The sequence below is a fragment of the Rana temporaria genome, chromosome 2 (assembly GCF_905171775.1).
Source record: "Rana temporaria chromosome 2, aRanTem1.1, whole genome shotgun sequence".
Lineage (NCBI taxonomy): Eukaryota > Metazoa > Chordata > Amphibia > Anura > Ranidae > Rana > Rana temporaria.
The window spans coordinates 231,209,399-231,223,130 of NC_053490.1; the positions used below are offsets into that span (position 1 = coordinate 231,209,399).

At 42.0% G+C, this 13,732-nt stretch overlaps 1 protein-coding gene across 1 annotated transcript in view; it reads right to left on the bottom strand.

Annotated features, from left to right (window-relative positions):
* The window catches only part of IMPG2 (interphotoreceptor matrix proteoglycan 2), a 97,969-nt gene that overhangs the window by 37,130 nt on the left and 47,107 nt on the right, over positions 1-13,732 (bottom strand). Inside the window, exons 4-5 of the mRNA XM_040336602.1 lie at positions 12,855-12,886; positions 11,651-11,674 (exon numbers count right to left, since the gene is read on the bottom strand). Coding sequence (XP_040192536.1) covers positions 11,651-11,674; positions 12,855-12,886 — 56 coding nt within the window. The remainder of the gene's footprint in view (positions 1-11,650; positions 11,675-12,854; positions 12,887-13,732) is intronic.

The window sequence follows — 13,732 nt, forward strand, 5'->3', positions numbered from 1 at the left end:
GAGATACTTGGTTGTCATTAAATAAAATTAATCTGCCACTGAATGAGTGATATTTTAAAAAAAAAAGGCAAGTACCAAAAATTAACAAAAGTCAAACTCTAAATTAAACTTCAAAATGAGTCCACTTTGTAGGTCAGTTGGCATGAATGTAATTTAAAACAAATATACTGCATATACTGAATAAATAATGTAAGCATCAGCATAGCGCCTAAACTCAAGCCCTTTGAAAAACAATCATAAATTAGGCATTCTCTCTATTATACACATGTAGTATATTTAATTTATTACATGTTGCACAAAAAAGACAGAACAAATATATATCCTCAATACAGGATAGGTACAAGGATTGGGGACGTCCTTATTCAATGCAGAAAGCACAAAGATCAAGGCTTTTTATTTGTTCTGCATTTTCCAAGTTTCCAAACATCTAAAATATTTAAAGCACCACACCTTTTTTTTTTTTTTACAATAAGTAAGTGTAGTATGGTTGCTTTAAGTAGGAATAAGCTTGGTTAAAGCTGAACTCTAGTCAAATTAAATAGAACAGGAGTTCCAGGACTCTGAGTCAAAAAGGTGTAGTGCAGTCATGGCTTCCTATAGGGGGGAATGGGCAGTCCTCACGTACTGGACTCAGGCCCCATAAGGTCAGGAGGTAAGTGCCTGATCTTCTATAGTCCATGTCTCCATGATTGTCCTTTACATGGTTCATTGACCACAGAGAATGGATGTGTGGGTGGAGCTCATACAAGCTCACTAGAGTCTGCATGCCAATCAAAAAGCAAAGTGGCCCACACAGAGACTTGTCCACTCCCTTGGTGGTTGCCAGGACCACCAATGTGGGGCCCTTACAATATGAGGCATGGCAGCTTGCAGTTTGAGGGTAACCAAAAGGTGACCAATATGGTGATGGAATATGGGAATGGCGGCTGCTTGCCCTGTACGACAATCCTCAAAGTGGAGCTGTCCCATCTAGCAAGTGCAAACTGGATTTACTGCCACAGTTTACTCTGTAAGGAGAACATGGATATGAGGGTGTGTGGGGCCCTATCAGGAAGGTTGTATGGTGCCCTATGATTTCTTGAGGTGGCTCTAGCTGCAGTGCACAATAAACATGCTGAAATTACGGGAAAGCGAAATAAGAAGAATGGTCAATAGTCTGCTGTTGCAGGGATACTTGTTCTAATGGCATCTGTCAAAGCAGAGATTTCCCCTCACTTTGGAGAAATCTTCTCTGCTTTCAGTTGTATCTCACTGAGCCTGCTTACTGATGTGCCATCAGCTTTTTGTTAATCATCTAAAAAGATTTTATTTATTTTTTTCTCAATTATATCAGTTACAGTAAGGAGAAGATATGCAAAAACAAAGACATTTTGTGTAACACAAATTATTCTGAGAGCACGGGCCAATCAAGCTACAATTTATTATCTATACTCAGCTTATGTAGGCAATATGTACTGTGAAGGTTCAGGCTTTTTACAATGTAGACCATTAGGGATTTTTTTTGTACAAAAATAGGAAAAGCAAGACTTTTAAGGTGCCACACTTAACTCCAGGGAAGTTAGTACTCAACTAGTTAAAGTTCAGAAGTTTATTCACAACATAATTCCCTTTAAAATTGTAAAAAAGCCATAGAGCCATAGCTAATAGATATTTATATATACTGTATATAGTATTCGGTCTGCAACAAATATATAAGGCCAGACTGCAGAGATTAGGCGCTGGTTTCAACAAATATATTAGGCCAGACTGTGTTGAAATATATATATATATATATATATATATATATATATATATATATATATATGAATTTTTAAAGGAACTATGCTGTGAATAAGCTGGAATTTTGCATAGTCGGGTACTCTCTTTCTTGGGGTTAAGTATGGCACGTTAAAAGTCCTGTTTCTACTATTTTTGTTTTTGCCTAAAGTTTATGAATGTGGTGCCACATTAGTGATCTGTGTATTACGATTTTCTATATCAATGTAGACCATTGTAAAGGGTCCTAGCATTTATACTATACAACAGCTGGTGGGTTATTTAGCATGGGATTACATCTTTTTGACAAGCAAATAGCATTTAACCTAAAGATATTTACTCAGTCAATTAGACTAATTTCTGCTTACATGGATTAACTGAATGTGGCTTCATGAAGCATAATTAGAATGTTGTTTAGAGCTTGCTTTTACTGGTAACTCATATCCCTATTTAAACAGGGTGTACTGCAAAGCATCATTATTTCACGTTCAAACAAGGAGATGGGCACACATCGAGCAATGCTGGGTTAAAACAACATACTTCAACAAATATTATTCAGATTTACAGCAAACCTGTACTGATAATGGTATGCACAAAATAATTTATTCTATATTCTTGCTAAATGCAAACAATTCAAAAATCAAGAGTAATAGGAGGTCAGATTTTTGTCAAGTTTTTATTTCTGTCTGAGTCAGTCCATTTATTCTCTTTGGGGGCACGGTGGGGATGCCCCTAAACCCTTTCCATAACTTTGCCCCTGCTAGGTAGATTTAGCCCTAAAATTGTCTTGGTAAAATCCATTTTTTTTTAGTTTTCACAACAGCAAAAGGTCAAGGAAAAGTCTCCAAATGTTACACATTTCTTAAAACTCTAATGCTGCGTACACACGATCATTTTTCGGCATGAAAAAAAAAACAATGTTTTTCGGCATGTAGAAAAAATGAAGTTTTTCCAACTTCATCATTAAAACGACATTGCCCACACACCATCGTTTTAAAAAATGCTCTAGCAAAGCGCGGTGACGTACAACACGTACGACGGCACTATAAAGGGGAAGTTCCATGCGGATGACGCCACCCTTGGGGCTGCTTTAGCTGATTTTCTGTGTTAGTAAAAGACGATTCGCGCTTTTCTGCCTGTTACAGCGTGATGAATGTGCTTACTCCATTACGAATGGTAGTTTTACCAGAACGAGCGCTCCTGTCTCATAACTTGCTTCTGAGCATGCGCAGGTTTTTAACGTCGTTTTAGCCCACACACGATCATTTTTTACAACCCGAAAAACTTCATTGTTTAAAACGTTGTTAAAAAATGCAGCATGCTCGGGGGAAAAAATTGTCGTTTTTCAGAACCCGAAAAATGATGTGAAGCCCACACACGATCATTTTAAATGACATTTTTTAAAAACAACGTTTTTTTCATGCCGAAAAGTGATCGTGTGTACGCGGCATTAGATGCGAGTTCTGTAAATTTTGAAGATCATGCCTCTCATTTTCTGTCTCTAGAACAGAAAGAGAAGGGAATCCTCCCAAGCAGGACAAAGACAAAAAACATAACTTGTTAGGAGCTTTAACCTTTCCATATCTAAAAGAATATGATTTGGCTTTACATACATGTTAACCACTTCAGCTCCGGAAGATTTTCCCCCTTAATGACCAGGCAATTTTTTGCAATACAGTACTGCATCGCTTCAACTGACAATTGCGCGGTCGTGCAACACTGTACCCAAGAAAAATGTATGTCCTTTTTTCCCCACAAATAGAGATTTTCCTGTGGTGGTATTTGATCACCTTTTTGAGCTATAATCAAAAAAAGGCCACATTTATTTTTTTTTAAAACGATATTTTTATCTTTTTGCTATAATAAATATCCCCCAAAAAAATTCAAACAAAAAATGTCTTCATCATTTTAGGCCAATATGTATTCTACATATTTTTGGTAAAAAAAATTGCAATAAGTGTATATTGATTGGTTTGGGGAAAAGTTATAGCGTCTATAAAATAGGGAATATATTTATGGCATTTTTATTATAAATTATTTTTTTTACTAGTAATGGGGGTGATCAGAGATTTTTAGCGGAACTGCGACATTGGGGCAGACAGATCGGACACTTTCTTGGGACCAGTGACATTTATAAAATGTCTATGGCCGCGTACACACAATCGGTCAAAACCGATGAAAACGGACTGAAGGTACTTCCCTGTCAGAATGGGGATCTGTTTGTTTACATTGACAGATCCCCGTTCTGGCTCTCTGTGGAGGGATCGCGGGTGGCCATCAAAACCATGCACATCAGCATCTCTGTATAGCTACGGCGATGTGCGGGCAATTAGCGGGAAACAAGCCGACCTGCTGTAGTATAATGATGGCGGCTGGTCGGCAAGCGATTAATTAACATTCTACAGTGTTAAGCCCCATATGCACAGGCCGAATATCGGGCGGTATTGGCTGGTTCAATAGAAACCGTCTGACATGTGGCCCGTGTGTACAGCAGCCAGTCCGACAGAAGCTGGCTGAATGTCTAAGGGGCATAACTGTCAAAGGGGCATAACTGTCAAAGGGGCATAACTGAAAAAGGTCTGTCGATCTGCCTCCAATCAGTGCTCTCAACCAATGGCTGAGGGCACTGACCGGTGTGTTCTTTGTCAGAACACAGTAGCTCAGTGGGGAGATTGTTGTACTAACATTGAATAGTTGGTACAGCAGCTCCTTTTGAGCTCTTAATTTTTTTTTTTTTTTTTCATGTAGCCTGCTGCTCTGGTTTGAACAAAAAAAAATGATAGTGTGTACCAGGCAGGCCCGGACTGGCCATAGGGCATACCGGGCATATGCCTGGTGGGCCGTGGCAGCCCGCGGGCCGCGAGTGGCCCGCGACGGCCCTCGGCGGCATGGCATGTCTCCCCCCCCCCCAGCAGTGCTGTGTCTTACAGCCGTACCCCGTGTAAAAAACTTGGGCGGTGATTGTCCAGGCTGGCCGCACTCACCACAATTGCCGGAGGCAGAGCCTAATACTCCGCCCACCTTCCTCTGCACCATTATTCCTGCCTGGGCTCTGTGGACTGGATGAGAGAGTGAGGGGAACTTACATGCAGACCTGCACGTCCAGCAAGCAAAGCACTATTGCATCCTCCTCCTAAATGTAAGTGCTAGTTCCACTGCTTGATGTACCCTAGCTGTTGGCTCCTGTCTCTGTCCACCTCCTGTCAGTCAGACCTGTGTAGCTAGCACAGAGCTGAGGAGGATTTTAAGAGCACTTCCTATGGCTCCAATCCATGCTGTATAGGTCTGTCCCCAGCAAACACATGGCTCCAGCAATGTCCCTGTTGGTGCAGACATGGACAAAAGCTGCAATTAAATGCCACATGGGTCTGAGGTGTCCCGTCCATTAAGGGTACATGGGCACTGCCCCCTCTCTACAGCCACCCCCTCTATGTAGAATGGATAGATTCATGCATTGCATGAATCTATCCATGGCTGCCGCTGCCACCCCCTATTCATGCGTCCGGCCTCTTATCCGATGCCGGGCGTCTGAATTACAGCAGCAGGGGTGTTTTTTTGAAGCACCTGATTAGAGCCGTAGGCTCTAACAGGCTTCAAAAAGGAGGACTGCAAGCACAAAGCATTGTTCTTGCAGTCCACCCAGATGTGTTAGAAAAGCAAATTAATATTTGCTTTTCTAACACTGAACCGCCTCTCCGCCAATCAGGTAGCGTGGGTCTAATACCCGTTACCTGATTGGCTCCTATTGGATGCAATGGAACAACAGAGGAGGGGAAAGAATGGAGGACACAGGAGCTGTCCCACAGCTCGACACCGTCACCCACTACCTGAGATGGAGTAAGTGCCGGGCAGGCAGGGGCCACAGTAGCAGCATTTGATGGGCACAGCTGGCAGCATTTGATGGGCATGAGTGATTTCATTAGACGGGGTACAAGTGGTGGCATTTGATGGGCAGGAGTGGCTGCATTTGATTGGGCACAAATGGCTGTATTAAATGGGGCACAAGTGGCTGTATTAGATGGGGACAAGTGGCTGTATTAGACGGGGCACAAGTGGCTGTATTTGACGGGCACAATGGCTGCATTTGATGGGCACAGTGGCTGCATTTGATGGGCACAGGGGCTGCATTTGATGGGCACAGTGGCTGCATTTGACGGGCACAGTGGCTGCATTTGACGGGCACAGTGGCTGCATTTGACGGGCACAGTGGCTGCATTTGATGGGTACAGTGGCTGCATTTGATGGGTGCAGTGGCTGCATTTGATGGGCGCAGTGGCTGCATTTGATGGGCACAGTGGCTGCATTTAATGGGTACAGTGGCTGCATTTGATGGGTGCAGTGGCTTCATTTGATGGGTGCAGTGGCTTCATTTGATGGGCGCAGTGGCTGCATTTGATGGGCGCAGTGGCTGCATTTGATGGGCGCAGTGGCTGCATTTGATGGGCACAGTGGCTGCATGTGATGGGCACAGTGAGGCTGCATTTGATGGGCACAGTGAGGCTGCAATTGATGATTTTTTTTCAGTATTTTTCAGTTTGTTTGCGCCCCTCCAAAAATTTTGAGCACCAGCTGCTACTGGGTCTGATAGCTTCTGTCCCTGCCTGTCACCTATCTCTTTGATGATAAAAACACCATGGCCCGGACTCACGTAGAGCGTCGTATATTTGTGCGGGCGTAGCACATCTCATATGCGCTACGCCGATGTAACATTGAGAGGCAGGAACAGTATTCACAAAGCACTTGCTCCCATTACAAGTAGCTGCTACTCACATATAAAACTGCTTGTTCCCAAGCTACAAGCGCTTCCTACTATATGAATACACTATGGATACCTGGGCTTTACTCTTTCATGTACATGGTGGGACTGGGCCATTGTGGTGGATACATCAGACACTGTCACTTTTTTTGGGACCAGTGACAGTAATACAGTGATCAGTGGTAAAAATATGCCCTATCACTGTACTAGTTATTCATTTATTTCATTTCACGTACTTATATAGCGCCATCAAGGTGGATCCTTAAGAGGAAGAGGTGTGATTTACAGGTGACCGTGATATGGCAGGTTTTAAACATGAAGGGGCGTGGCATTGACAGAAAGGGGTAGGTCATATTTAAATTAGGGGGTGCACACGTTTAGTCAGGCCAAGGGCAGCACAAAACCTAAATACACCACTGCCCCCCAGTGCACTCTCAGCTGCGAGTCGGAGCCGCAGAGTGAAGTCGCCTCCTTTATGTCTACACAGGGGGAGGGAACCCGACATGCAGTCGCGCACGGATATTAGGTACATTATGGGTCTGAAGGGAGGGTCTGTATTGTAGGGGGGTTTCTGTATTGTGGGGGGGGGTTCTGTATTGTAGGGGTGGTCTGAAATGTAGGGGGGGGTTTTGTATTGTAAGGGGAGTCTGAAATGTAGGGGGGGGGGCTGTATTGTAGGGGGGGTCTGTATTGTGGGGGCTTTGTACTGTAGGGAGGGGGTCTGTACTGTAGGGGGGTCTGCACTGTAGGGAGGGGGTCTGCATTGTAGGGAGGTCTGTGTAACATGCAGGGAGTCCAGAACTGTTAGGGGGGTGTCTGTGTAACAAACTGTGGGCTATGTAATGTAAAGGGGCCCAGAGGTGCAGGGGGCTGTGTAATGTAAAGGAACCCAGAGGTGTAGGGTGCTGTGTAATGTAAAAGGGTCCAGAGGAGCGGTGCTATGTAATGTAAAGGGTCCAGAGGTGCAGGGTGCTGTGTAATGTAAAGGGTCCAGAGGTGCAGGGCGCTGTGTAATGTAAAGGGGTCCAGGGTGTTGTGTAATGTAAAGGGTCCAGAGGTGCAGGGTGCTGGAACCCCACATCTTATGATTAACCGCCGCAAAGTGCAGCCGCAATGCCCCCCCCCCCCCCCCCCCCCCACCCGGGCTGCTCAGTCTAAAATGCCCGGGCCTATTTTTTGTCCCAGTCCTGGCCTGGTACCAGGCATTACTCCAGATAGTGGCTTTAGATATGGGATTCATCAGTAATAAATAATAACATTAACCACTTTAATGCCACCGCCATTCAGACTATGTGGTGAATCAAGCTCCAAATGTGGTTAACACTATCTTCTCCCAGCATATTTCATCTTCATCATAGGGAGGATGCAGGAGACAGGGTATAGATGACTGGGTTTAGGACAACTTTGTTCTCAGCAAAACCATGTGCAACATATTTACATGCTAGTGGGAATTTTTTTTGTAAATATACTCTACTGAGACATTTCATTAAATCTTGTAAAAAAAAAAACACGTCACATTTTCATGTTCATGTTTTCATGTTCAAACTCCCTTTCAGCTGCTTCAAAAACATTTTTCAGAGATCCTGGGTAACTCCATTACTTATGCAACTATTATCGGACAAAGTAACCATCTGCATTTTTGTGCAAATACAGTTGCTTCCATTTACACTAATTAAATTACTTATTTGTATGGATTAGATAAACTTACAATATGTAAGAATTTTATTTGTGTTGTATTTTTTTAAAATCTATTCATATTTTTACAAGGGCCATCTCACAGGTTACTTTTAAAAATAAACTGTTGGACTAAGGCTGGCAAAAACTGGACATAATAAAAATAGCTACAGTATTTTTTTTTTTTTTTTTGCTGATTTAATAACAATGTATGAGGCATTTAGGGTTAAATTACATATTTCATGCAAGGAAAAAATGACTGCATGTCATAAGAAGATTTATGTTTGGGAATTGACCATTTAAAAAAAAAATTGTCTAAAGACAAAACATCATACACAGTTTGAAAAACTCCTACATTTTTCTTTACTTTACTTTCTATGAGAAGCAAATACTGTACGTAAACCAAAAAAAGTTTTATACTGTGCTGACTACAATGAGGAGCGGGTGGTCTTTTGGAGAGCAATGGAAGCAAATCATGGCCAGGACAGCAATTGTGTCATTTGGAAAATGAATGTTAAAAAGGGATAGCATCAAGGTTGGGCTACATTTATTTATTTTTTAACAATAAACATGGTATACTTATCTGCCCTGTGTAATATTATTGCACAGAGTGACCCTAAACCTCCTCTTCTGGGGTTTCCCACTGGAGCTTCTCCTCTTCTTTCTGTGCCACCATAGGAAGCCACTTCCTAAGGTAGTTCACCTGCAGTCTCGCTTCTGAGGCAGGTTGTGTGCGACCATTGACACACACAGCGTGGCTGGCCCTGCCCCTACTTACTCTTCACAGGATTTGATTGACAGCAGCAGGAGCCAATGGTTCCCACTGCTTCCTCTGCCCTGCGAATGCAAGGAGAGAGAGGGGAGAGCCACTACAGACAGGCATAGCATAGTGCTGGATAGAGTGAGGACTCGGGGGGGGGGGTGCAAATACTGGGCCATTTTTATCTTAATGCAGAGAATGCATCAAGGTAAAAAAATGTCTAGCTCTTACTACAGTTTTAAGGCTTTCCCTCCTTTATTTTTATCTGGTGATCTAGCCCAGTGTTTCTCAACTCCAGTCCTCAAGGCACCCCAACAAGTAATTTTTTCAGCCTTTCCATTATTTTGCACTGGTGATTCATCTGAGGGAAATCCTGAAAACATGACCAGTTGGGGTGCCTTCTAGAACTGGAGTTGAACACTGATCTAGCCAGTAAGTCAGTTTTGTAACAGAACAAGCTCTCTTTCGGATGTATCAGGTTGGGTAGGTAGGGATGTGATGACCTTAATATACATTAATATAAAAACTCACTAATGATCTATTAACTGCTAAAACGAATAACCTCATCTCTATACTCATACTACTAGACCTCTCTGCAGCCTTTGATACTGTTGACCATCCCCTCCTAAAAAAAAATATCCACTCTCTTGGCATTTAAGAATCCGCTCTCTCCTGGTTCTCCTCCTACCTGTCACAATGCTCCTTCAGTGTTACCTAACTCTGTTTCCTCCTCTCTCCTTCCTTTTTCTGTAGGGGTACCTCAAGGTTCTGTCTCATGGCTTCCAGTACCATCTCTATACAATCTCTCTACTCCTGACTTCCCTCCATCAGTCTCCTCTCATATTACTAACTCACTATCTGACATAGCAGCATGGATGTCACACCACTTCCTCAACATACAAAAACAAACCAAATACAAAAACATACTTGGGGGGCACACCACTTCCTCAAACTCAATCTTTCTAAAACTGAGCTCATAATTTTTCCTCCAGCCCATTCATCCTACCATGACTTTTCCATCAAGATCAATAATACAACCATCAGTCCCTCCCCATATACCAGGGTGCTAGGTGAAATCCTGGACTAATTTCAGCCCCAAACTTAATTGCTGTCTATATCTTTCAGACTACCCGTAACATCTCCAAAATTCTCCTTTCTATCCATTGAAACCATTGGCTTATCTCTCCGCAAGCTATCCCTTCTTCAGTCTATTATGAATGCTGCTGCCAGACTAATCCACCTTACCAACTGCTTAGTGTCTGCCACCCCTCTTTGCCAATTCCTCCACTGGCTTCCCATTGCCCAATGAATAAAATTCAAAACACTAACAATAACATACAAAGTCATTTACAACTGTGCACTGAGCTACATCACCAATCTTGTCTCCATATATCATCCAAATCATCCTCTCCACTCCTCCAATGACCTTCTGCACTCTAGTTCCCTTGTCTCCTCTTATCATGCTCATCTCCAAGCCTCTCCCATCCTCTGGAAATCACTACCTCAATCTGTCCGGTTATCTCCTACTCTGTCTACTTTTAGGTGATCCCTGAAAACTCATCTCTTCAGGCAGACTTCCCTCATCAGTTCATTCCTCACAGTCACTACCTTTTGTTTCACCAGCCCCCTCCCTATTAGATTGTAAGCTCACAGGAGCAGGGCCCTCCTAACCCTCTTGTATTGAATTGTATTGTTGCTATACTGTCTCCCATTATATTGTAAAGCGCTGCACACACTGTGCTACATACTGTAAATCCTGTATAATAATAAACATGTCTGGTTGTACTTGTTTTCTTTTTTCTTATTGCAAGACTATCTGTTAGGTATAACTAACAATAAATTAAAGTGTGCCTAATATTTTATGTTTGTAGTTGTTGATGAACCCCAGGTGAATTATGGTAAAATTCAGATACAATACAATAATAGAAATATGATAGAGCAAGCTTACTGTGTGTATATTAATCTTAAAGTGACTCTGTTGCTAAGTTAAAGAAATGTACACATATAAAACCTACAAAAGAAGAGGCATTATACTAAATTGTTCCAATGCCCATTCCTCCGATCTTCACTCCAAAGCTACTACTCCCCTGCTGCGAGCTGTGCTTTCTACTGCTGACCCCTACCTCACTACTGTGTCCTATAGGGATGCAGGGCCTGGCATGAGGAACCACTGTGCACAATGAAGGGAAAGACATCTGACAGTCCCTGCCAGTAAAGAGGATTTTCTTTGCAAGAAACCAAAGGAATGGCAGACAGTAGGACAGGTGAGTACCTTCTTTTGCAGATTCTACTTTTTCTACATTCTTGAGACCAGCAACAGAGTTGATTGAAATGAAAAAAAATGGCATTATCAGTACTGACTCCAAAAATCTACCCTCTTAAAATACACGATAGTACTTTAGCAACGTTAAAGAATTTAAATGTAATAACTGAGAAGGTCAAGAGACACAAAAATCTAAATCCAATATCTTTGCCAGTGCAGTGTTGGTCAATGGAAACGTGTTGCAGTACACATCATCATGCATGCATGGCTTATATGACTCAAACCCCACATAAACCAGAGTAAAGGTCAAACTGCCTCCCTCAATTCAAAATTCTGAGAACTAACCAATTTACCAAAAACATAACTGATGCATATTCATCCTTGACAAACTGACAACAAAAAAGAGTGCAGAGCTGAGTTAATTGATAAGCTAAGTACTTACCCACATGTCCAGTCAGTGCAAGAACTTAAAATATAAAAAAATATATATAACTAATAAATAACATTGAATCAGAAGCTGTTAAAATAACGGATAATGTTTAGCAAATTAAAAATTATTATTAATAAATAAGTGTACGTTTACCAAAATAAAGTGGCTTGAAACAGATTGACAATTTCCAGCAAATCGGTAAATGTAATTCTGTGCCCGTTCTGCAGGATAATCCCTGGTCCCTTCACAATGTCTAATCCCCACACATTTGTATCTCCATAGTGATACTTGCCCAATGTTGGAATATATATGCAGGCTGGACAATATTCATCATGATCATCACCAACGAAGTTCCACTGGAGACTCATAGCTAGATTCAGGTAGGGCGTCGCATCTTTAAGGCGGCGTAGCGTATCGTATTTACGATACGCCGTCTTAAGTCAGAGAGGCAAGTACTGTATTCACAAAGCACTTGCCTCCTAACTTACGGCGGCGTAGCGTAAATGGGGCCGGCGTAAGCGCGCCTAATTCAAATGAGGATGGGGGGGCGTGTTTTATGTAAATGTTTGGTGACCCGACGTGATTGACATTTTTTAAACGTCGCATGCGCCGTCCGTGTACATATCCCAGTGTGCATTGCTCCAAAGTACGCCGCAAGGACGTATTGGTTTTGACGTGAACGTAAATTACATCCAGCCCCATTCACGGACGACTTATGCAAACGCTGTAAAATTTTCAAATTTCGACGTGGGAACAACGGCCATACTTAACATTGGCTAGGCCAGCTATTTGTTGGAATAACTTTACACCGAAAAACGCCTTACGTAAACGGCGTATCTTTACTGCGACGGGCGCACGTGAGTTTGTGAATCGGTGTATCTAGGCATTTACATATTCTACGCCGAATTCAACGGAAGCGCCACCTAGCGGCCAGCGTAAAAATTGCACCCTAAGATACGACGGCGCAGGCTGTCGTATCTTAGCTAGGTTTAAGTGTATCTCAGTTTGAGCATACACTTAAACTTACGACGGCGCAGATTCCGAGTTACGTCGGCGTATCTACTGATACGCCGGCGTAACTCTCTCTGAATCTGGCTATATGAGCTTGGACCACTGAGCATATACAGTATAGAATATTAAGATAAAATTCAAGTGGTGGTAATCTTATTAAGGGAAAAGTTTACTTGTTCTTTAAATGTTATTAACTGTAACTTACGTGCTTTCTGCATGTTTCGTGAGAGCCAGTTTCTGCAAGAAAATAATAATAATCACTCAAGGCTTATTAACAACATGAACAAAAAAAGTGTAACAAAACAATTGCCCACTATTTAAACATTTACAAAATTATTATTGCATTGGCAATGCTGTTGTTGTAATCCACAGAAGTTAAGACTGCTAATTAGCACTAAATTAGTACTATTAATTTAAATTGATAATATAGGTGAAAACATTTATTGGGGCTACATGAGCACAAGGGTGTCTTAACTCAAAGTACAAAAATACCATGTCCTGAGCAGCACTGCAAACACAGAACAGATGGCTTGATTTACTTGATAAAGAGTATTCACTTATCTTAAAACAAAAGGTGAAAGTCTGCTCATCTTAACTTGTTTTAAACCAGTGAGTTGATTTTCATGTATTTATGGAGCACCATTTTAAATGGTGCTCACACCATACACACAATGCCTGTGACTGCGCTTTGTTTAGATCACAAGCTAAATGTACTGAGCCAATCCAAGGGGCTCTGTGCCTTGTGATCACTGTGATGGCCAATCACAGTGACCATAAATGTTAACATTTTCAGTGCTTACATTTGAGAGCCTTCTCCTTTCTATCACAACAGAAGAAAGAGAGGAAGGAGAATTTTATGGCTGAAGGAATCATAAGGCAGCAGCAGATTCAAGGTAGAGGGGGAGTTAATAACTGTTATTGTGGAATAGGTTTTTTTTAACCCTTTCTCTCACATTCCAACATACATCTCAGCTCTATTCTGTCTCTGTAGTGCCTGTATATTAATACTGTCACCTCCATTATCTTACAAATTAACCATTCATCTTCATTCCCCCACTGTATGTGACCTGTAACCCCTTCTCC